Raw genomic sequence first — 26,041 nt, 5'->3', positions numbered from 1 at the left:
TGACTTTCAACGTGGCACCATCATAGGATGCCACCTATCCAACAAGTCAGTTCATCAAACATCTGGCCTGCTAGAGCTGGCCCGGTCAACTGTACAGTGGCTTGCGTAAGTATTCATCCCCCTTGGCATTTTTCCTATTTTGTTGCCTTACAACCTGGTATTAAAATAGATTTTTGGGGGATTTGTATCATTTGATTTAAACAACATGCCTACCACTTTGAAAATGCAAAATATTTTTTATTTTGAAACAAACAAGAAATAAGCCAATATTAACTGAACTTGAGTGTACATAACTATTCACCCCCCCCCCCCCCCCCCCCCCCCCAAAAGGCAATACTTTGTAGAGCCACCTTTTGCAGCAATTACAGCTGCAAGTCTCTTGGGGTATGTCTCTATAAGCTTGGCACATCTAGCCACTGGGATTTTTGCCCATTCTTCAAGGCAAAACTGCTCCAGCTCGCTCCTTCAAGTTGGATGGGTTCCACTGCTGTACAGCAATCTTTAAGTCATACCACAGATTCTCAATTGGATTGAGGTCTGGGCTTTGACTGGGCCATTCCAAGGCATTTAAATGTTTCCTCTTAAACCAGTCGAGTGTTGCTTTAGCAGTATGCTTAGGGTAATTGTCCTGTTAGAAGGTGAACCTCCGTCCCAGTCTCAAATCTCTGGAAGACTGAAACAGATTTCCCTCAAGAATTTCCCTGTATTTAGCGCCATCCATCATTTCTTAAATTCTCACCAGTTTCCCAGTCCCTGCCTATGAAAAACATCCCCACAGCATGATACTGCCACCACCATGCTTCACTGTGAGGATGGTGTTCTCGGGGTGATGAGAGGTGTTGGGTTTGCTCCAGACATAGCATTTTTCTTGATGGTCAAAAAGCTCCATTTTAGTCTCATCTGACCAGAGTACCTTCTTCCATACATTTGGGGAGTTGCCCACATGCCTTTGGGTGAACACCAAACGTGTTTGCTTATTTTTTTCTTTAACCTGTTGCGACGACCAAACCCGGATCCGGGATTCTATTTATAGACCTAAGCTCATTACCATAACGCAACGTTAACTATTCATGAAAATCGCAAATGAAATGAAATAAATATGCTAGCTCTCAAGCTTAGCCTTTTGTTAACAACACTGTCATCTCAGATTTTCAAAATATGCTTTTCAACCATAGGAAAACAATCATTTGTGTAACAGTAGCTAGCTAGCGTAGCATTTAGCGTTAGCATTAGCGTTAGCATTAGCGTTAGCATTTAGCAGGCAACTATCACAAAAACAAGTAAAGCCTTCAAATAAAATAACTTACCTTTGAAGAACTTCTGATGTTTTCAATGAGGAGACTCTCAGTTAGATAGCAGATGCTCAGTTTTTCCAAAAAGATTCTTTGTGTATTAGAAATAGCTCCGTTTTGTACATCACATTTGGCTACCAAAAAAATAAAAAAAATAAAATAAAATTCAGCCCTCAAAACTCGAACTTTTTTCCAAATTAACTCCATAATATCGACTGAAACATGGCAAACGTGGTTTAAAATCAATCCTCAAGGTGTTTTTCCACATATCTCTTCAATGATATATCCTTCCTGGAAGCCTGGTTTCTCCTTGCTCTCAAATGGAAAAATAATTGCACCTGGCTTTACGCTCCAATTTCGACGCAGGGACACCAGGCGGACACTTGGAAAATGTAGTCTCTTATGGTCAATCTTCCAATGATATGCCTACAAATATGTCACAATGCTGCTAACACTTTGGGGGAACGACAGAAAGTGTAGGCTCATTCCTTGCGCAATCACAGCCATATAAGGAGACAATGGAAAACAGAGCTTCAGAAATTCTGCTCATTTCCTGGTTGACGCATCATCTTGGTTTCGCCTGTAGAATGAGTTCTGGGGCACTTACAGACAATATCTTTGCAGATTCTGAAACTTCAGAGTGTTTTCTTTCAAAAACTGTCAAGAATATGCATAGTCGAGCATCTTTTCGTGACAAAATATCGCGCTTAAAACGGGAACGTTTTTTATCCAAAAATGAAATAGCGCCCCTAGAGATCAAAGAGGTTAAGCAATGCCTTTCTTCTGGCCGCTCTTCCGTAAAGCCCAGCTCTGTGGAGTGTACGGCTTAAAGTGGTCCTATGGACAGATACTCCCATCTCCGCTGTGGAGCTTTGCAGCTCCTTCAGGGTTATCTTTGGTCTCTTTGTTGCCTCTCTGATTAATGCCCTCTTTGCCTGGTCCATGAGTTTTGGTGGGCGGCCCTCTCTTGGCAGGTTTGTTGTATGAGCCATATTCTTTCCATTTTTTTTATAATGGATTTAATGGTTCTCTTTGGGATGTTCAAAGTTTCTGATCATTTTTTTATCACCCAACACTGATCTGTACTTCTCCACAACTTTGTCCCTGACCTGTTTGTAGAACTCGGTTTGTGGTGCCCCTTGCTTAGTGGTGTTGCAGACTCTGGGGCCTTCCAGAACAGGTCATGACAGATCATGTGACACTTAGATTGCACACAGGTGGACTTTATTTAATTCATTATGTGAATTCTGAAGGTAATTGGTTGCACCAGATCTTATTTAGAGGCTTCATAGCAAAGATGGTGAATACACCACTTTTTCGTAAGTCAATTACATGAAATCCCAATAAAAATATATATTTAAATTACATGTTGTAATGCAATAAAACAGGAAAAACGCCAAGAGGGTTTTATACTTTTGCAAGGCACTGTAAATGCTTTTATTGTAAAGTGGAAACATCTTGGAGCAACAATGGCTCAGCCGCAAAGTGGTATGCCACACAAGCTCACAGAACGGGACCACTGAGTGCTGACGCGAGTAGCACGTAAAAATCGTCTGCCTCTGGAAGCAACGGCGGGCACTGTGTTTTCCTCAAAGTAGGAAAAGAAGGTGTTTACCTTGTCCGGGAACAAGGCATCAGTGTCTGGGATGTGGCTGGTTTTCCCTTTAATCCCTGATTGTCTGGAGTCCCTGCCACATGCAGTACCAGTCAAAGTTTGGAAACACCTACTCATTCCAGGGCTTTTCTTTATTTTTACTATTTTCTAAATTGTAAGATCATATTGAAGACATCAAAACTATGAGATAACACATATTGAATCATGTAGTAACCAAAAATGTGTTAAACAAATCAAAATATATTTATATTTGAGATTCTTCAAAGTAGCCAAGGCAACATTTACTCTTCCTGGGGTCCAAACATATTAAAGCACTTACATTACATATAAAACAGTACAACATATAACATTAGTACACTACAACATATCTACAATACAAAACGCTTGATACCACCATACAACAATATCACAATGCATGCGTATGCATGTGTCTATACCTGTCTATATCAGTTACCTGATGTGGAATAGAGATCCATGTAGTCATGGCTCTATGTAGTACTGTGTGCCTCCCAGAGTCCGTTCTGGACATTGAAGAGACCTCTGTTGGCATGTCTTGTGGGGTATGCATGGGTGTACGAGGTGTGTGCAACTATTTTAAACAGACAGCTCGGTACATTCAGCTTGCCAACACCTCATACAAAAAAAGTAGTGATGAAGTCAATCTCTCTTCCACTTTGAGCCATGAGAGATTGACATGCATGTCATTAATGTTAGCTCTCCGTGTACTTTTAAGGGCCAGCCGTGCGGCCCGGTTTTGTGCCAACTGCAATTTTCCCAAGTCCCTACTCAACAATAGTATAGGTGTGACATAACTAGGGCCTGTAGGACTTGCCTCGTTGATAGTGTTGTTAAGAAGGCAGAGCAGTGCTTTATCATGGACAGACTTCTCCCCATTTTAGCTACTGTTGTATCAATATGTTTTGATCATGACAGTTTATACAATCCAGGGTTAGTCTAAGCAGTTTAGTCACCTCAACTTGCTCAATTTCCACATGATTCATTACGAGATGTAGATGAGGTTTAGGGTTTAGTGAATAATTTGTCACAAAAACAATGCTTTTAGTTTTGGAAATATTTAGGACTAACATTCCTTGCTACCCATTCCGAAACTAACTGCAGCTCTTTGTTAAGAGTTGCAGTCATTTCAGTTGCTGACGTGTATAATGTTGAGTCATCCACATACACTACCGGTCAAAAGTTTTAGAACACCTACTCATTCCAGGGTTTTTCTTTATTTGTACTATTTTCTAAATTGTTGAATAATAGTGCAGACATCGACACTATGAAATAACACATAGAATCATGTAGTATCCAAAAAAGTGTTAAGATTTTGAGATTCTTCAAATATGCACCCTTTGCCTTGATGACATCATTGCACACTGTTGGCAATCTCTCAACCTTGAATGCTTTTCCAACAGTCTTGAAGGAGTTCCCACATACACTACCGTTCAAAAGTTTGGGGTCATTTAGAAATGTCCTTGTTTTTGAAAGAAAAGCACATTTTATGTCCATTAAAATAACATCAAATTGATCATAAATGTAGTGTAGACATTGTTAATGTTGGAAATGACTATTGTAGCTGGAAATGGCAGATTTTTAATGGAATATCTACATACTGTAGGCACACAGATGCACATTATCAGCAACCATCACTCCTGTGTCCAATGTCTTGTGATGCAGAAGAAGAAACTGCGTGGTTGAACAACACTGCAGTTTCCTTGAGTGACAGGAGGCTGGGCTTTGTGTGGGAAGCGGCCTAGCAGCAGGAGGAGTGGGAGAAAGACGACTGAAGTTCTTCATACGCACATGTACCCCTCTAAGAGGCAGGCTGGAGAAGAGCTGTGTGTGTGCGTGTTTGTGCCAATCTCATTTACTTTGATTGGTGTGTTTGTCCAAGATCAATTCATCTATGTATGAGGGTGTCAATGAGTTTGTGTGTGTGTTTGCATGTGTCTGTTTGTTTGTTGTCAAGGATACAGCTGTCTTGCACAGAGGGGGGATATGAGGGGTATAAGTGGTCGCATACAAGTGTTGAATACAGAGAAGGAGACAGTTTAATCATTTTCCTTTGAAATCTGTGACTTGCCTGTAACAAGCTTTCCCGTCTGGAGAACTATCAATTCTTTCTCTGGCTGTATGTGTGTCTTTCAATCTCTCTCTCTCTCTCCCTCAGAAAATTATTACAATTCCCTCCCAAATTATCACTCAGACCACAGTACAGCAGGCCATAATTGCATTCCCAGAACCTTCCCATTTGTCACAGCTGCTCCCGCTCTTCCCCCCTCGCGCTCCAGGACGCCAGGCTCCCCAGCCTTGCTCACTCCTGCCATCATTACGCACACCTGCCTTCCTCCCTCACCTGGACTCAATCACCTCTGTCATTACCTTCCTTATTTCTGTCTGGTTCCCCGCTCTGTTCCCGGCTTCTGCATTAATGTTCATATGTCCTTGTATACTCGTGTGCTGACGCTGTTTCTGTCCTGTTACAGGTCTGTTCCTATTAAATGTTTGACTCCCCGTACCTGCTTCTCATCCCCAGCATCGGTCCTTCCCACAGTGTTCTAGGAGGCTCCTCTCCCAGTGTCTGACACACAGAGCTGGAAGACCAGACGATGACTGTACAGAAGGCTATGGACATGAGACATGAGAAACCAACCACTCTAAGCATCAGGGCTAATCCACAAAGGTTTACGATTACAAAAGATGATGCCATGCAGCAATGAGTATCTACCATGATACTGTACTTAAAACCTAGGAAAAATTTACAGTACAAAACCCATATGTTCGAAACCAAGCACCGGTTTAGGCACTTACGGCATACAGTAGCTTGTTCATTGGGTCAGGACTTTAAGTACTGAGAGTGAATGGGAGCTAAGTGTCTTTATATATAATGGGAATAGAGAGAGAGAATATATGGTGCTGTTTGAAATGTAATGCCCCACTCCTTGAATAGCAGCACGTTGGATCTAAAGCCCAGTGTGTCCATCCTCTCTCTGCCTGTGTGTTTTAGTGCTGAGGTGAGCATAATGGCTCTTTACAGTCCATCCCACTGGGAGGAAGGCATTAGCCCATGTGGGAAGAAAGATTTCACACTGGGACTCACACACAGTCACACACATAACAGATTCATTTCTCCAGGGGTGCAGTTTAGCCTCGCAGATAGCTATTCATTACCATAGGTGTTGGTTCATTTGGGATTTTAGTGTGCATGTGTATGTGCATGAGTAAGAGAGAAAAAGAGAGAGCGTGAGAAAGAGAGAGAGAGACAAAGGAATAGAGAGACAGATATTCCATCATAAAACAGCCATGTGGTGTTGTGCCAATTATTATTATTGTTTTGACATATTAACTGATGGAATTTCCTGATATCCCCTGGGCCTATTGAACAACTTTAACCCTTTGACCGCCAGGGGGAAAATATTTGTTCTGTTCTGACTGTAGATTTGCAAATGTCTGCATACTTGATACGGTGAAACACTGGGGAAGTGCTTGGGCTCTTGTCGAAGAGAGAAGTTTGTATGGCTCAGTGAAGCCTCAAACATGAATTGTCCGCAACAGTGAAATGGGCTACTTCTATGTGAATGAATGCAGAGGTGGAACACACCTAAATTTTAAACTGATGTTAGAAAATAAAACTTGTTACAAAAATATTTGAAATTGACAAGTTGATAGATAATTAGCAGGCACTGTGCCTTGGATTGAAGGCAGCGCAGGTTAACTGTCCTGTTGCGTAATAATCATATTTTGGAACAGTGAGTGCATTCTGATATTACGGCCATAAAAAAAAACGTATTCTGGGGTGACCGTTAGAGATATTTGGAACTCACACGTGAAAATGTTAAAGGCGTCAACTACCACAGCAGTTTGCCTACGTGGCAACATCATCTGCCTTGGCATGATATGACTCACAAGTCGAGGGTGGCCATGACGACCAAGTGGCCACACTGCCTGAAGAGTCAACATGAACTGCCCTCATCTATTTTCCACTTCACAGAAACCAGCTCCAAAATGACCCTTGCACTCAACGTGTCAACTACAAAGCAGGAACACTTTGAGCAAAACTCTCAGTAGTTCTGCTTGGCAAGCACGCAAGGCAGTGAATGTTCAAATAGGACTCAGAGACATACAGTGTATGACTGCCCACCATATTTCCTTTATTGGGTTACTGGTTACACCCTCATACTATTAAATTAAAAACACATTTACCCTACCTGAAACCTGCTGCACCTAATTATAGTTATTTTTCTACACATCGGAAATCAGAACCTACTTGATCTTCTACCAGGTGTACACCTGAATGTTCTTGACACACCTCTCCCTGGTCTTTGTTTGTCCCTCTCCTCTCACCGTAGCTGTGATTGTGAATTGACGGAAACGGAGAGCACCAAAACACAGCACTAGTGAAAGGACATGTGGCTCCATCAGCCTGCAGTCAAACAATGGGGGCATCTCACTGTGTTTAACTTCCACTTCCTAACCACACAGACATGGGGCTTACAGATGAGAGAGAGAGAGAGACTGTATTATGGTGGAGGACAGGGTAGCTATTTGATTTAATACAATTCAGGCAGTTACAAATGATAAGGAAATTTGACCAAATTGTATAATCAAATCAAATCAAATTGTATTTGTCACATAAAATATCACGGACCGGTAACTAGGGGGCAGAAGGCAGGAAATTGCTAAATGGACACACGTTGTGATAATTTCGTTGGCTGAGCACTTTTTAAAGGTGGTCCTCTGTAGTTCAATCGGAGCATGGCGCTTGCAATGCCAGGATAGTATGTAATATTCCCGGGACCACCTCTACGTAAAATGTGTATGCATGTAGTTTTGGATAAAAGCGTCTGCTAAATGGCATATATTTTTATTATATTATTATATACTGTATTATAATATATATTAACCAACAGTATTCTCCATAGATATCTACTGTATCTTCCACACAGTTGCCAAGGAAACGCCAGCAGTTGCCAACAGTCGTTTAAAATTCCAAAATGAGACAGTTGAATCTCTATGGAAATTCCAGAGGTGAAACACAAAACAGTTAACGCACAGTTAGCCTATTTATTTTCCATAACACCTCAACACCCCAAAACCTGCCATTAACCAATTATCATACAGCCAGGCAACCTGACATGACATGCATTTTGTGAGGAGAGGAAAATGAAATGAGGAAGCAGAACTAAGCCTTAACACTTAGTGGTTTATGTTTTTATATAGCAGTCTTCTGGTCTTGTTCATCATCTCTGATGTTTGTTCTCCTGTCTCTACGAGGACTTGGCAAGTGGCTGAGTTTGTTTATTCTGTCATTTTATTATCAGACCAAATTGGTGTTGCGGGAGACCAGAGCAATTTTCAGCCCAGACATGCTAATTAGACACTATATGCTGCTCAGCCAGAGAGAGGAAATAGACATACTTTTTGTACAATACAACCCCTTTTATGACTCCTGCATATCATGGGTTATGGGGCAACAGATGGCTATTTGGTGATGATGGCGGGGATGGTTTGGGGCTGCTAGCAGCCTGAGCTAACCTTGGCTTTATTCTGAAGGCCCTACCAAGAACTAAAGGCCTCGTCTGGAGCGTCTTAATTAAGACAAAGACTAGCATTTTAGCCAGGCCCATCACCAAGCTCTGTCTGCTCATTGAGGCAGACTAAGCCTATGAAAAAAGTCTGATGTTGAGCTCCAACCCCCATCTTTAAGTGACATGCAACCCAAGATGTCGAGCTCATGAACTATGGATTTTTCACCGACACGCACCCACATACAACCATACATCTAGGTCGATATAGGACCTTAGACAATTATGAATTACGATTAGGCTCTGCTGCAGTATAGTTTTTGTTGTTATTGGCTCTACTTTAAATATTTTAGGTAATTGATTATGCATTTTGTGCATTTTACAATTAGGGGCCGGAATGTTAGAGCCAAAAGACCCATTTGTGTACAATAACCAGAGCATTATTAGTTTAATTATTAGTATGAAGCCATTATTGGAAGAGTCTTGGTTTGACCACACTTGCTCGCACTTACTCACATGATATCTTGAATTTACTGCACACAATAGCCTTCCTTTATTGCACTTGTAAGTTATTAGAATTAGAGGAATTATAAGGAACATTTTCCATCTTCTATATTAGAAAGTCTAAGTTTTATACGCTTGAACGAAGAAGCATCCTTTTGTTTGTATCCAAAGTGCCACACTGCCATCGTCTCTACAGACATGCAGTAAAACGTCTTCCCTCACCCCCTGGCTCTAGCCTTTTGTAGTTCTAACAGGGATAAAATGCCATCTAGCCCCCCCGAAAGCATAGTAAATGGCCCCAGATAAATCACCTCCATTTTATTTAATAAAACAGGTTGTGTATAAATCACAGTTCTTCTCCTCTTCTGTCTACACACAAAAACACACACTCGAATAGCTCGTTGTTGACTGTGGTTGGGTGTCCACCATCAGCATCAGCCTGTACCCTACCTGCTCTAAACACTGTCCCGGCCCCTTACACTAAGCCTGAATTTGTCCTGCTAGGTGACTGAAACTTGGACCTAAATCACTTGACCAAGTTCTAAAGCAATGGGACTCCCTAAATCTTTCTCAGATTATTACCAATCCTACCAAAGGTATGACTCCAGACACCCAGAAAAGGCTACTCTCCTTGATATTTTCCTCACAAATGATCCTGATAGGTATCAGTCTGGTGTTCTCTGTAATGACCTTAGTGAGCAAGCATTCCTTCATAACTTTGCCTCTGTAAATTGGTATGGAATCAGCTTTATCCACTTTTTCGAAGATGCTTGGACCTTCTTTTTTGATATTTTCAGTGGTATTGTAACAAACACGCCCCATACAGAAAATGAGAATTAAAAACAGGTTCAGCCCTGAAAAAAATGTTTTGCCTGCAGTACAGAGGTCTATATCGGTCTGCTAATAAAGGCCCAGTGCACTGTTTTTGTGTCCCCATAGAAGAAACCTTTTTGTTTCCAGGTAGAACCCGTTAAGATTCTATATGCCAACAGTAAACATCATTGGCAATGCTCTTTGTGGACTCAAATATCAGGGAGATAGGGTGTTATATGACTATTTCCTGTGTTTTGGAAAATATTAATTATGGCAACGAAGGTAATAAAACTCAGCCTACACAGTAGCATTAGCCTATATAGCAAAGAAACAGCATGTCTTGTTAATGTTCTGTAAATATGTACTGCACCTTTAATTATTAAATGGGAACAAATGTTAGAAATTATCTGTTTGTGTGATTAAATATGCTGTACATCAAAGCCGACAGACTTGAAGCCTTGAAGCACAGGGTAGTAGTACAGTATATACTCTTTCGGTTGGTGCCTGGGTGTTCTACCTGCATGCGTACCAAATCAAATCACATTTTATTTGTCACATGAGCCGAATAACAACAAGACCTTAGAGTGAAATGCTTACTTACAAGCCCTTAGCCAACAATACAGTTTTAAGAAAAATAAGATTAAGAAAATATTTACTGAATAGACTAAAGTTTAAAAAAGTAACACAATAAAATAACAAGGCTATATAAAGGGGGTACCGAGTAAATGTGCAGGGGTACAGGTTAGTCAAGGTAATTGATGTAATATGTACATGTAAGTATGCATAGATAATAAACAGTGAGTAGCAGCAGCATAAAAAAAGGGGTGGGTTTAATGCAAATAGTCCCTGTTTATCTTCTCATATGGGAGCTCCACTACAGCCCTGTCGATTTGAATGGGGGCATGCTCAGCCCTCCTTTTCCTTTAGTAACATGGTGGTTCATGCACAGAGGTGTGTGTGTGTGTGTGTGTGTGTGTGTGTGTGTGTGTGTGTGTGTGTGTGTGTGTGTGTGTGTGTGTGTGTGTGTGTGTGTGTGTGTGTGTGTGTGTGTTTTCTTCAGTTATAAAATCCCTGTTTATCTTTCCAAATGGGAGCAGAGACACAAAAAGAGACCAGGCAGGTACAACAGGATGCTAGAGCTCTGGTGGATCAACGTGCTCTTATATGCAGGATTTAAGATTCATTCACATCAACACAATAAATAAATGCAGTGCTACATTCATGATGCACTGTACGGCAGCCAGAATGAGGGGAGCAAAACATTAAAAGTTCCCTGAGTGGCATTATGGGCTAATATAATAATATAGTGCAGTGCAGTAGAACTGTTCCGTTCAGTGGAAGTGGCTCATGTGCGCCAGTACATTACACGGTGGCCTTAAAAAATGCCCATTAAAGTTGTCTCTCTTTTATGCTAAAACATGACATTCCATGCATACTGTAATCAAACACAAACAATTCTGGTGAAGAAAGGGGCTCCTTTTAAACAGCATTTTGAAAAGCAAGATGTTCAGGAGATTCACGGAAAGGAGAAATCAAATCATTCCACAAATGGGGAAAGTGTTTTTTCTCTTTAAGCCACAGTAGCAGACAGACAAAGGAGCTTCCCAGGTCTACTAGGCTGAATGCAAGAAACCTTCTCATTTGCCATTAATTCAGTGATGTAAAGTACTTACAGTTGCTTGCAAAAGTATTCACCCCCTTGTCATTTTTCCTATTTTGTTGCCTTACAACCTGGAATTAAAATCTATATTTTTTGTGGGTTTGTATCATTTGATTTACACAACATGCCTACCACTTTGAAGATGCAAAATATATTTTATTTTGAAACAAACAAGAAATAAGACAAAAGACAACTTGAGCGTGCATAACTATTAGCAGTATGCTTAGGGTTACTGTGCTGCTGGAAAGTGTACCTCAGTCCCAGTCTCAAATCTTTGGAAGACTGAAACCGGTTTCCCTCAAGAATTTCCCTGTATTTAGCGCCATCCATCATTGCTTCAATTCTGACCAGTTTCCCAGTCACTGCTGATGAAAAACATCTCCACAGCATGATTTTTTTCTGTAAGCAATGGCATTTTTCTGGCCACCTTTCCGTAAAGCCCAGCTCCGTGGAGTATATGGCTTAAAGTGGTTCTATGGACAGATACTCCAATCTCCGCTGTGGAGCTTTGCAGCTCCTTCATGGTTGTCTTTGGTCTCTTTGTTGCCTCTCTGATTAATGCCCTCCATGCCTGGTCAATGAGTTTTGGTGGGCGGCCCTCTCTTGGCAGGTTTGTTGTGGTGCCATATTCTTTCCATTGTTTTAAAATTGGATTTAATGGTGCTTATGGTGCTTATAACCCAACCCTGATCTGTACTTCTCCACAACTTTGTCCCTGACCTGTTTGGAGAGTTTCTTGGTCTTCATGGTGCCGCTTGCTTGGATGGTGCTCCTTGCATAGTGGTGTTGCAGACTCTGGGGCCTTTCAGAACAGGTGTATATATACTGAGATCATGTGACACAGATTGCACACAGGTGTACCTTATTTAACTAATTATGTGACTTCTGATTGTAAATGGTTGCACCAGATCTTATTTAGGGCCTTCATAGCAAAGGGGGTGAATATATATGCACGCACCACTTTTGTTTGTTTATTTTTGAAATTATTTTTTAAACAAGTTCTTTTTCTCATTTTACTTCACCAATTTGGACTATTTTCTGTATGTCCATTAGAACAGGGGACACACGTTTAGGGTTCTACATTGTGACATCATTAAAATACTTCTACTACAAGATTTAAACATTCTACATTGTAACATTCTACAATCAATTTAAATTACATGTTGCAATGCAACAAAATAGGAAAAACGCCAAGAGGATGAATACTTTTGCAAGGTACTGTAAGTAAAACAAATGTTTTTGTTTACTTTACAATTCATATTTTTGACAACTTTAACTTTGCAACATTCCTATAGTGTACTTTTTATAATGTACTTTTTACTCCATACATTTTCCCTGACACCCAAAAGTACTACGTACATTTCGAATGCTTAGCAACACAGAAAAATGGTCATTCTCACACTAATCAGGAGAACATCCCTGGTCATCCCTAAAGCGGACTCAATAAACACATACTTTGTTTTTTAAATTATGTCTGAGGGTTGGAGCGTGCCCCTGGCTATCCATAAATAAATAAAAACAAATAAAATGGTGCATCTGGTTTGCTTAATATAAGGATTTTTTAAAAATGACTTATACTTCTACCTTTGATACTTAAGTATATTTTAGCAATTACATTTACTTTTGATACTTAAGCATATTTAAAACCAAATACTTTTAGACTTTTACTCAAGTAGGATTTTACTGGGTGACATTAACCTTTTCTTAAGTCATTTTCTATTAAGGTATCTTTACTTTTACTCAAGTATGACAATTGACTACTTTTTCCACCACTGCATTAATGATGCAGTATGCCCACGTCTGACTCAACTCCACACCAAGGTTAGGAAGGATGGTGATAAAAAACAAGCAGATGTTATTTGAAAACACGTACAGCTCTCGCCCATCCAAGGTTTCAACCAAACCAAGCTTTGCTTAGCTTTGAAATTGTCAATGAATACTACCTATGTGCGATAGAGAGAATGCTAACAGATCTTTTAATGACTAAATATGTTCGCTGTTGCTATCGAAGTCATTCCAAAGGGTAAGTTTTACAGAGCAAATGAAATGTGATCAACGATACTCTGCAAAGTCATCAACAGCTTTCGTTTCAATTCAACCAATGGTCCAACTAAAACTAGGCTATTTAAAAATAGGCCAAGGGTTTCAAGGCCTAGGGGTTTCAAGGCCTAGGGGTTTCAAGCTTTGGTTGATTTCAAATTTAAGTTAATCATTAATATGTTGGATTCACGTCTCCATCTCAACCAGAAATGTAAGTTAAAGAATAGGTCTAAATCAATTCTAACTTTATTTAAATGCATTAAAGTTGGATTAGATTAGATGTAGTCCTATTCTTCAATTTAGATTTTTGGTTGAGATGCAGATGTGAATCCAATATATAAAATATGAATTGGTAGCCAAACTGGATATTGAATTGTGTTTGTCAACACAACCAAATATCAACATTGTAAGGAGATGGATCTTCTGCTTGGATAATTCCATCTGTGCCACTGACTTAAACAATTGGACTAAATCAAATCAAACTTTAAGTTCACTTCAAATAACGTTTGATTTGATTTATTCTTTAACTTTTATTCTTGGTTGAGATGGAGACGTGAATACAAAATGTATTCTTTTTTGTAGACAAGTTGGAATTAAATCCAGACATATCAGTGGCACAAAAAACCCATCTCCTTCAGTTGTTGATATTTGGCTGCGTTGACAACCAAACACAATTCAACATCACTTTTGCGATACAGTAAATAGCCTATTAACTTGTCGACATGTTAATAAATTATATCCCAACTGCAATCCAGGTCATTTAAGTGTGCTAATAGAAGAACAACAGTAAAATACATTGTTGTTGTATAAATACAAAATATCTGACATTCCCATTCCCTTCCCTGCCGTTAGAACAGCCTCAATTAGGAGCGGCATGGACACCACAAGGTGTCATGCGTTCCACAGGGATGCTGGCCTATTCTTGATACACACAGGAAACTGTTCAACGTGAAATCCCCAGCAGCGTTGCAGTTCTTGACACAAACCAGTGCGACTGGCACCTATTACCATACCCTTAAATCTTTGTTCATGCCCATTCACTCTCTGAATGGCCAACATACACAACCCATATCTCAATTGTCTCAAAGCTTAAAAATCCTTCTTTAACCTGTCTCCTCCACTTCAACAACACTGATTGATGTGAATTTATCAAGTGACATTTTATCAACCATCAATTTCATCCCCCTGAAAAGATAGAACGGCTGAACTCAAATGTGCTGGTTGATAAAATACCTGTATTTATGGGAAAGATGTTTTAAAATGATATTGTAAATTGGAATGGTAGAGTTATGTCCTTCATGGAGTTATCAGAATTTTACGGGAAGGTCTGCTCAATCCAAGAGTACAACCAACTGATTACAGCATTGCCCCAAAAATGGAGGAGGCGGGTGGCAGCGGGAGGAGGTAGGGAACTGGTCTGTCTGCCCAATATAAAGGGTCAAAACTGGCGGAGGAATAAAAATAGCATAAATAGGAAAGTATACCAGTTTCATTTGAGGACCAGGATGTTTACAACTGTGCCATACAGATGGCAAAATAGTTGAAGAGATTTTTGATGTGCCGATTCCATGATATAAGTTATATATATATATATAAAACGACTCAAGATTCAAAACTTTGTGCTTTTCAGCTAAAATTATTATATAGACTTCTTGCTACCAACAAAATGTTGAATGTTTGGGGCATAAAATCATCGAAGCTCTGCAGATGTTGTTGTGAGGATACAGAAAGAATAGACCTTTTATTTTGGTATTGCCCTCAGGTAGCCTGTTTCTGGTCTCAGGTTCAGGAATGGCTGAAAATGCATAGCATTGATCTAAAATTGACCCTAGAAATAGTACTGTTAGGAGATCTGGAGAGTCAGTCAATTACTAATACTCTTAGTAAAAGGATTTATCTTCAACTCGCAATCTGTGGATTCTATTCGATTAGATAGATTGAAATTGTACGTTAAACATCACAGCATAGTTGAAAGATATGTGTTGCGTAGAAACCCGGAGTGGGTGGCCAGCAGAGATAGAGGGATGGGCAGAGGGAAGCTGAGGGTTTGTAACAGTTGTCGTCTGGAGATAGAGAGGAGGACCAAGGTGCAGCGTGGTAAGTGTCCATATTTTAAATATTTTAATGAACACTGAAAACAAAACAATAAACAACCAACGAACAGTCCTGTCAGGTGCAACACAACACTAAACAGAAAATAACCACCCACAAAACACAATGGAAAACAGGCTACCTAAATATGGTTCTCAATCAGGGACAACGATTGACAGCTGCCTCTGAGAACCATACCAGGCCAAACACAGAAATAGAAAATCATTGACAAACTAACATAGACAACCCACCCAACTCACGCCCTGACCATACTAAAACAAAAGACAAAACAAAGAAACGAAGGTCAGAACGTGACAGGGTTGGTATGTGGAATTGGAGACAAGCAGGAGTGGAGTTGCTGTGTGGGAGATAGAAACATGGTCAAAGATAAAAGTAAAAAATAAAAAAAAAGTCTAAATAAAACATAATAAAAAGTACATTTGAATGACACTAAGTAGCAGTGTTTTTACAACTAATGCCGGCTTGCTTATGCCGTGCAGGTGTTTGTACACATACATACACACACACTATCATTCAAATAAACACATACATGTAATGCCAGACATGCGCACACAAACATATACAGTTGGCATTGCTGTTAAGATTTTAGTTGTCCTTGATGTTCTTTGTTTTAAATTGATTATTTTGTTGTTTTTTTGTTGTTGTTTTTTTGCATTGTTGTTTGCTGTTTTCTTCTGTCTTTTTCTTTTTTCTCTTTAGTTAATTATCTTGGTTGTTGGTGCATTGGGGGTTCTTGGGGGTGGGGAATGGAATTAATTGTATTTTTTATTTTTATTTTTTCTTCCTGGGGGGGGACTGTGGGACGGTTCGGGTTGACGTTTTTTGGCCTGGTGGTAGATTGGTCAACATGCCCTTGAGCAGGACATTGATCCTGGATGCTTCTGTGTGTCGCTCTGAACGGGAATCTGTTGGATGACTGGTATGATGTAGTTGCTCAGCGGCTTCACTGCAAGTATATTGTATGTTTCGAATGTTCAATAAATAAATAAAATATATTTTTTAAATATTTTAAAAAAAGTGACATCAATAAAGGATCATAGCTTTCACCTGGATTCACCTGGTCAGTGGATATCACGGAAAGAGTAGTTGTTCTTAATGTTTTGTACACTCAGTGGAGTGTCAATGAACCTTGACCAAAACTTGCACTTCTGTCTTTTCACTAGCTCAGAACAGCATGGTTTCTAATTGGACTGCAGCTCTAGAATCTAGACTGTACACGATGTACTGTGGATTACAGGTTATACTGTCGACCGGTGAAATTCACAGTATTGGTGTTCTTGCTACAGAGGGAGAATCCTTTGTCTTACAAGATGATTTTATCAGAGCAAACATTCTAAACGATGATGTCACCATTGTGGCAGAGCCAGCAATCAAGCATCATCCATGTGCATCCTTATTCCTGACTCATCTCCTTCCAGGCCAAAGCAGGAGAACGTCAGACTTTCCTCTACTTATAGAATCTGCCAAGAGACAACAACCAACATGAGGGTCACCCTATGACTCCACTACAACAGTCACACTTCTTAGCTGCTCATCGTCTCTGTCAGCCCTAGTTTACTACTAGAGCTGTGAACTGTCAGCATTTCACCTAGATTTCATATTTCACATTTGTTGTAGTCGTCTGAGACCTGATTCAAGTCATATGGGTAAAAGGGTATTTTGTAGAGCATTCTAATGAGGGAAACTGGACTGGCCATTCACCTTTATCTAGGGAACAGTAGGCTACAGTGAGGCGGCATCTGGAAGGGCACCCTGCTATTCCCTACATAGTGCACTACTTTTAACCAGAGTCCTATGAGCCAAGGTCAAAAGTAGTGCATATAGGTGGGAATTCTGACCAGATTTAAAGCTGCAATATGTAACTTTTTGGGCAACCTGACCACATTCACATAGAAATATTTGTTATAGATCTGTCATTCTCATTGAACGTGAGTCTAAGAAGCGGTAGATATGTTCTATGTGTGCTTTCTCTGTGCTTCACGTTCTTAAGTTTCATTTTTGCATCTTTTACTTTCAGTTTTGTACACTAGCTTATTCAATTAGGCAAACTATTAGAATTAGCAACCTGGAGATGACAGATCGATTTCTGCAAAGAGCAGCTTTAATCACACATAAATAGAACCAAATGAAAAGAGAGTTGAGGAGACAATGTCATCCAACTGCATTGTTCAGGGGCAGAACAACACATTTTTACCTTGTCAGCTCAGGGATTTGATCCAGCAACCTTTCTGTTACTGGCCCAATGCTCGAACCACTCGGCTAACAGCCACCCCAGTGAGTTGTAATTCAGTAACTATAGTAGAGAGATGAAAGAATAATCCTTTAAACATGACGGGGGAATCTTTTAACCTCGCACAGTACAGCAAGGACCTATTAACCTCACAGTACAGGAAGACAAAACACACCGTGTCTGGTTGAAAAACAGTTATTTGTCTCTTGCCATTGAGTGATGCTTTAAATGCCACTAAATAATAACCTGTCATAAGTCTGGATAAGACTGATCTTTCTCTTTTCCTTTTCTGCTCCTCTCTTTTTCTTTTATATTTTTCCCTCGCTCCTCATGACACATGGATTCCCTGCTGTGCGGACATGGTGGTGTCGTTCATGCTCCGGGTCATCTTGGCAACCACTCACACTGACGTCATCTACTGAGCGGGGCACAACAATTTAAATTGTAAAATATTTAAAAATTTATCCTATTTAGATAAAACTATATTAAATATATCACCAAATAACTGATTAAAACACACTATTTTGCAAAGAAGGTCTACAGTAACCTCAACAGCACTCTGTAGGGTACCACCATGGTGTAGCTGGAGGACAGATAGCTTCCGTCCTCCTCTGGGTACAATACAATACAAATACAAAACCTAGGAGGCACATGGTTCTCACCCCCTTACACAGTCATTATGACAACTTCCGGAGGATGTCCTCCAGCCTTTCAGAGCTCTTCCAGCATGAACTAACATGTTGTCCACCCAGTCAAAGGATCAGAGAATGAATCTAGTACTCAAGCATACCTTACCGCTAGCTAGCACTGCAGTGTATACAATGTGGTGAGTAGTTGACTCAGAAAGACAATAGTTGAACAGTTTTGAACAAACACATTTCTTCCAAAATGAAGAAGCAAGAGAGAAATAGAGAGAGATTGTCATATATTTTTTCACTTTCATTTACTTAGCTGGTAAATGCAGCTAGCTAGTTTAGCCTACTGAAACACCCTACTCAAGCAGAGGGCTGCTATGTTAGCTATCTGGCTATGACTTTCCAACATAACCGGCACTTTTCCAAATCAAGAATGTCACCAGGCCCGCCGGTGTAACTGCTTACTTAATGTACACTAACATTCCTGCATGCTTTACTACCGTGTTAGTTCTACTATGGGGACAACTATGGGGCTGTTTGTAGAGGTTTTGCTTGGAAGGTTTTTTTTCGCCAGGTCACATACAGCTGATGTGTTGTACATTGAAGTCCACAAGGGAAGAGAAGGAATACAACGTGGCTGTTATGAGAGTGAACTGAGTTTAGGCGTGATCAGGGGTGTATTCATTCCGCCGATTCTGTTGAAAAAAATGTTTTAACGTAAGCAAACGGAACAAAACACGGATAAACATACCTGAATTTGTCCAATAGAAACTCTTGTTTGCAGCTGTTGGACTAATAACTATACTAATTATTATACCCTATATCAGTTAGATGCAGACAAGAGTGTTTGTCACCTCAAATTTGTCTCTCGACCTGCGTGCAACTATGTTGTAATCTTTCATTCATAGGCTAAGTTGTAGCAACCTTATGAAGGGTATAGGGAAATTTGTAGCCAGTAGGTCAGGAGAGAATGCAACATCAACAGTCAACTCTTCTCAATGAACATGGCTTCATGGCAACAGTCAGGCAAATTGAACAAAGCAACACCCCTATCCTCCTCCTCACACTCACCCTCTTCCTCACCCAACAACATCATAGTCTTATGCTTGATTAAAAAAATGCTTGTATGCAACACTTAATCTAATCAGTCCTACATTTGGCAGATAATTTTGTTTTGGTAAATAAAGCATTAGCGGCACTAGATACCCTGTAGCCTACCACACCTCACTGGCACATGTAATGTGTAGGCTATTTGCACCACATTGTGGTGCAAATACAGACATGCCCAAATGCATAAGTATACACACCCGTACACAGACAGAGACAGAACAGGAAGATGTTCCTCTCTCCACTCTAAACTGTAGCTTTATTTGTGTTCCTGCCAAACGTACATACCCCAAACCGTCCATTAAAAATATGTTGTTTTTCTTCACCAAGAGAATTTGTGATTTATGAGTCTGTAAGGAAAGCAGTATTGGCTTTTAGTTAAATATTTCATAGAGCAACTGCTTTGCCCATTCCACAGAGAAAAATATGGATTCAATCTCTAATAGATACAGTAGGGGGATATCCCCAAATGCTTTTCCTTTAATTACTTAGACACATTCAAATGGAATTTTGTGTCCGCAACATTCAATGTTGGTTCAGGAACTCTGCGCCCACCTAAAAAATAATATAGGGGAAACACTGGAACACCATGAACAGAGAGGCCTCACTGATACATGATGCTAAACTCTAATGCTAGTTCTCAGACCTAACCCTGGGCCTTGAGAGTTGAGGACACTAGATAGGTGAGGTCAGTGTGAATGAATAATTATCATGTTGTAAATCGCCACCCTCTACAGGAAATTAGAGATTGATTGTCGAATCACAGCAGCCGACAACACAGAAATTCTAACTCAGACCTCCCCAGGGTATATATAACCTGTTCTTAGGGCAATATGTAGGATGTGGTATGTATATTTATTCCCTCCATTTAGTATGAAAAATTACTTTACATTAGGTTACATTATGAATGGAGTAGCGGTTGTACAATATCATACGAGTTAGAGGACTTATCATAAGTTGTACCCGGTCGTACAATAGCATACAAATTGGGTGACGTAACTTACAGTGCCTTGCAAAAGTTTTTCCTATTTTGTTGCATTACAACCTGCACTTTAATTTGATTTCATGTAATGGACATACACAAAATTGTCCAAATTGGTGAAGTAAAATGAAAACTAATGTATTGTTTAAAAAAAATAAGAATAAATAAATAAAAAAAGTGGTGTGTGCATATGTATTCACCCCCTTTGCTATGAAGCCCCTAAATAAGATCTGGTGCAACCAATTACCCTCAGAGGTCACATAATCAGTTAAATAAAGTCCACCTGTGTGCAATCTAAGTGTTACATGATCTGTCACATGATCTCAGTATATGTTCTGTTCTGAAAGGCCCAGAAGACCAATGAGCTCTCCAATCAGTCAGGGACAAAGTTGTGGAGAAGTACAGATCAGTGTTGGGTTATAAAAAAATATCAGAAACTTTGAACATCCCACGGAGCACCATTAAATCCATTATTAAAAAAGGAAAGAATATGGCATCACAACAAACCTGCCAAGAGAGGGCCGCCCACCAAAACTCATCGACCAGGCAAGGAGGGCATTAATCAGAGAGGCAACAAAGAGACCAAAGACAACCATGAAGGAGCTGCAAAGCTCCAAAACGGAGATTGGAGTATCTGTCCATAGAACCACTTTAAGCTGTACACTCCACAGAGCTGGGATGTACGGAAGAGGGACCATTAAAAAGCCATTGCTTGAAGAAAAAAGTAAGCAAACATGTTTGGTGTTCACCAAAAGGCATCTGGGAGACTCCCCAAACATATGGAAGAAGGTACTCTGATCAGATGAGACTAAAATGGAGCATGTTGACCATCAAGGAAAATGCTATGTCTGGCGCAAACTCAACACCTCATCACCCCGAGAATACCATCTCCACAGTGAAGCATGGTGGTGGCAACATCATGCTGTATGGATGTTTTTCATCGGCAGGGACTGGGAAACTGGTCAGAATTGAAGGAATGATGGAAGGTGCTAAATACAGGGAAATTCTTTGAGGGAAACCTGTTTCAGCCTTCCAGAGATTTGAGACTGGGACTGTGGTTCACCTTCCAGCAGGACAATGACCCTAAGCATACTGCTAAAGAAACACTTGAGTGGTTTAAGGGGACATTTAAATATCTTGGAATGGCTTAGTCAAAGCCCAGACCTCAATCCAATTGAGAATCTGTGTTATGACTTAACGATTGCTGTACACCAGCAGAACCCATCTAACTTGAAGGAGCAGGAGCAGTGTTGCCTTGAATGGGCAAAAATCCCAGTGACTAGATGTGCCAAGCTTATAGCTGTAATTGCTGCAAAAGGTGGCTCTACAAATAATTGCCTTTGGGGGGGGTGAATAGTTATGCACGCTCAAGTTCAGTTTTTTTGGCTTATTTCTTGTTTGTTTCACAATAAAAAATATTTTGCATCTTCAAAGTGGTAGGCTTGTTGTCTAAATTATTCAAACCCACAAAAAAATATATTTTACTTCCAGGTTGTAAGGCAACAAAATAGGAAAAATGCCAAGGGGAGTGAAACATTTCTCAAGCCTTGTTTTTTGTTGTAACAGCAAATGAGAATTACAAGGAGAATTGACACTCTAAACCCCAAGGCATATTTTACTAAAATACATCTAGTTGAACTCAAAGTCAATAAAAAAATCATTCTTAATTTTAAAATGTTTGTGGCACAGACTCAAATCTAAATCAGAAGTATTTAGATTTAAACTTAAAAAGTTTTGCTTTTTAAGTTTTGCTCTACTGCAGGTAGGTAGCTTTAAAAAAATTGTTTTTAATATCTGTGTTTTTGCATGTACATTGATTATGCCACAAAGATCACATACATTTTTCTAAACTAATCCAATCATTTTAGTTTGATTTTTTTATACCCATTACTGAAATGGTTGTTCTAATTTAAATGGCATAGGTAGTCTCCTCACACTGATCCTAACTCTGCCAGTTATTATGAATGCAGGTTGCGGGTGACTAAAACCTTAACTGTTGGATATCCTAACTCTGTCTGGATTCCAATAGGAATTACACATCACTTTGCAAGCATAATGTGACTTGCAGGTAGGGTTACAAAATTCTGATAAATTTCCCAGGTTCCTTCATTGACGTAAATCCTTCAGCCAGGATATATATACATTTTGGGGGGCCTGTAAACCATGAGTTTCATTCCACAGTGTTAGGGAAAGGTCTCAAAATAAGGCCTTATGAGATAAATAGTCAAAGAGTTTAGTTAAAACGACATTTGCCTAGGACTGTGAAAGGTCACAGGACTGAAAATGAATGAATTCGACAACCATGTCTCTGTCACTAACAAATACAGTCATGGATGGTAACTCTACAATTCACTCTAAAAGGAGCACACTGGGAAAGTATATCATAGCCGTGGCTTTAGTGGGGGCTTTACTCAAATTATTCATGCTGATACAACTCAAATCTGGACCCCCTAAAGGGTCACAATGATGGTATGAGCTATGACTACAAAATCACTTTAAGTAACTGTACTCAGCTATATTAAGTGCAATGGGTTTCCTCAAAGGTTTTGAGTAATGACAGCACATTGGGCTTTACAGTGTATGTTGGTGGTTAGCAGAACTAACGACAAAGGTTAGAATCAATTAAGTAAAAGGTTAGGAGAAATAAAAGGACAAAGGTTAGGAGAATAAACGTAAAACGTTAGGAGATTCAGGTTAAGGTTTGGGGAGGGGTTAGCTAAAATGCTACAGTTGTCCCCGACACGGCTCGAACATAGAACCTTTGGCTTGTTAGACAGTTTTCGTATACTCCTTCCTACCCATCCTCGCCAACCAACGTCGCTAAGTTTGTTTCTGTCTTACACACACACACAAAAGTATGTGGACACCCCTCGAATTAGTGGATTTGACTACTTCAGCTTCACCCGACGTGTATAAGATCGAGCACACAGACATGCAAAGTCCATAGACAAACATCTGCACGCAAGCCTAAGATGCGCAAGTGATTTTAGGTTTGTGTGCGGCTGCTCAGCCATGGAAACTAATTTATATTTTCCTAGGCAAGTCAGTTAAGAACAAATTCTTATTTTCAATGATGTCCTAGGAACAGTGGGTTAACTGCATTGTTCAGGGTCAGAACGACAGCTTTATACCTTGTCAGCTCGCAAGCAATGCCAAGCATCAGCTGGAGTGGTGTAAAACTCACCACCATTAGACACTGGAGCAGTGTAAATGCGTTCTCTGAAGTGACGCTTCACCATCTGGCAGTCTGATGGATGAATCTTGGTTTGGCGGATGCCAGGAGAAAGCTACCTTCACGAATGCATAGTGCCAACTGTAAAGTTTGGTGGAGGAGGAATAATGGTTGGTCGCTGTTTTCCATGGTTCGTGCTAGGCCCCTAAGTTCAAGTGAAGGGAAATCTTAACGCTATAGCATACAATGACATTCTATTCAATTCTGTGCTTCCAACTTTGTGGCAACAGTTTGGGGACGGTCCTTTCCTGTTTCAGCATGACAATGCCCCTGTGCACAAAGCGAAGTCCATACAGAAATGGTTTGTTGAGATAGATGTGGAAGAACTTGACTGGCCTGCACAAAGCCCTGATCTCAACCCCATCCAACACCTTTGGATGAATTGGAACGCCGACTGCGATCCAGGCCTACTCTCTACTGCTCTTGTGGCTGAATGGAAGCAAGTCCCCCCAGCAATGTTCCAACATCTAGTAGAAAGCATTCCCAGAACAGTGGAGGCTCTTATAGCAGAAAAAGGGGGACCAACTACATATTAATGCCCTTGATTTTGGAAGATGTTCGACCTGCAGGTGTCCACATACTTTTGGTCATGTAGTGAATCATAGGTCTTGGAGGCGTATCGACATATGCGACGTATGCTTTGTATGGCTCTGAGGCCAGGCTGCAGGGTGAACTGAACTCACTGACACAGGGACAGTTCTATTCTCTCATGGTTATCATTAAAGAAATCTGATATGTGACCAGTCAGTCACTCATTACATTAGCGCTGGGCCTGACAAGTGTGAGGTGAGGTGCTGAACCAAAGTTTGTGTTTTGGGGGTATTCAAAAGTTTAGATTATTATTGCCACTTTTACCTGAGGCCCCTGCCCTCATGGCAGATAGCTGATACAAACTCATTTTTAGATTATAAGGATGTGAAGAGTATAGGAAGCTAGGTACTAATATCTTTCTCATGATGGTAACCCCACCAAAGTGACCTTCAAAAGACAGACTGGCCATTGACCACTCTGAGAACACACTGAGAACCTGAGAACACACTGGGAGAAAGCAGGCACTTATGTGAGATCAATACAGGGTTTCTGTAAGACAATATGAGGTCAACACTGGACAAAGCACACCAAAAACATTTGTGTAACTTATATACCTTGTTTGAGTATGGTGGCCTGGCGATGTTGATGCCATCTCTGGTGACTTTATCCCTAATCATGATCTTCAGCTTCATTTTGGGGTAAATCACCAACTCCCTTCGGTTGCCAAGCATCAGGTTCCTTTGCGCGCACAGATATGTACCCCCATTCCTCCCGACCCAGTCACTGTCCGGTTCGATCCAAGACTTTGACCCCCAGAGTTTGGACTCGTAATGTTCCAACAGGTGGCTGTTGGGGGGGGTGGTGGGCATTGGCTCAAGTGTGAAGTAAAGCCCGACGGCTTCCTCATCCTCATCCTCATCTTTCAGCCTTTGCACCGCGTTGTTTATCCTTCGCCGGTGGTGCGGTATGTAGACACCGATAGCATCCAGGTCGGGGTCCCCAATTTGTTTGCAAACTTCCAGATCATCATAGCCGTTATCCACGAAGGACTCCACATACTGAGAGAGCTGGAGGGTCTTCAGCCATTCAAACACGATGCTAGGTCCACGGGTGGTCATTTTGGGGAGCAAGCAAGAAGAACAAATACGAAGGTAAACGGTTCAGTAAATCAGAAAAACACTAGCCATTCTGCTTTATTCTAATGAAAATCCTGACTGCGTGTAGCACGCTCATCCTCTCCTTTTCTCCGTCTGTCCCATCTACCAACATGCGCGCTACGCATAGAGCGAGTGTTTGCCAGCTACTCGAAAGTCCCCACTCCGCAGTATCCCCACTACAATGGATAGTCCCCAGCTACATCGCAATGCACTTAGTGTCCTGTTGGGTTCAAATGAATTGAACTGATTCGTGAGTGTTTGCTGCCATCTACTGGGAAATGATTGATTTGTCGATAACTGTGCCTCTGAGTGGACCAATGAAGGACATGTATGGGCTCTGGGACTTGACCTTGATGAGACTGTCCTGATTTTTAGGCTCAAACTTCATGAAACTGTCTGAGGCTCCCACTTTTAGACATAGCTTCTGGAAGTAGTAGTGGGGGGTGCGACAAATAATCCTCCCACAAAAATATCTTCATATTTTTACTGATGAAATAGCGCAGTCCAGCTGCCTTAGCTTCACAAGTAATCAGGCTTGAAGTGGTGGAGAAGCGTGAGGGGGCAGCGCTTCCTAAATTGTTTGACAATACACTGAAAATGTAT

The 26,041-nt window shown here is 40.5% G+C and overlaps 1 protein-coding gene across 1 annotated transcript in view; it reads right to left on the bottom strand.

Annotated features, from left to right (window-relative positions):
* LOC139415449 (sterile alpha motif domain-containing protein 5-like) overlaps positions 1 to 25,399 on the bottom strand; it is an 82,490-nt gene extending 57,091 nt beyond the window's left edge. The window contains exon 1 of the mRNA XM_071163538.1: positions 24,896 to 25,399. Coding sequence (XP_071019639.1) covers positions 24,896 to 25,399 — 504 coding nt within the window. The remainder of the gene's footprint in view (positions 1 to 24,895) is intronic.
* Between the last annotated feature and the right edge of the window lie 642 nt (positions 25,400 to 26,041).

This window comes from Oncorhynchus clarkii, chromosome 8 (assembly GCF_045791955.1).
Source record: "Oncorhynchus clarkii lewisi isolate Uvic-CL-2024 chromosome 8, UVic_Ocla_1.0, whole genome shotgun sequence".
Taxonomy (NCBI): domain Eukaryota; kingdom Metazoa; phylum Chordata; class Actinopteri; order Salmoniformes; family Salmonidae; genus Oncorhynchus; species Oncorhynchus clarkii.
The sequence above is the reverse complement of the archived record's forward strand: the minus strand, read 5'-3'. Positions and strand labels throughout refer to the sequence as shown.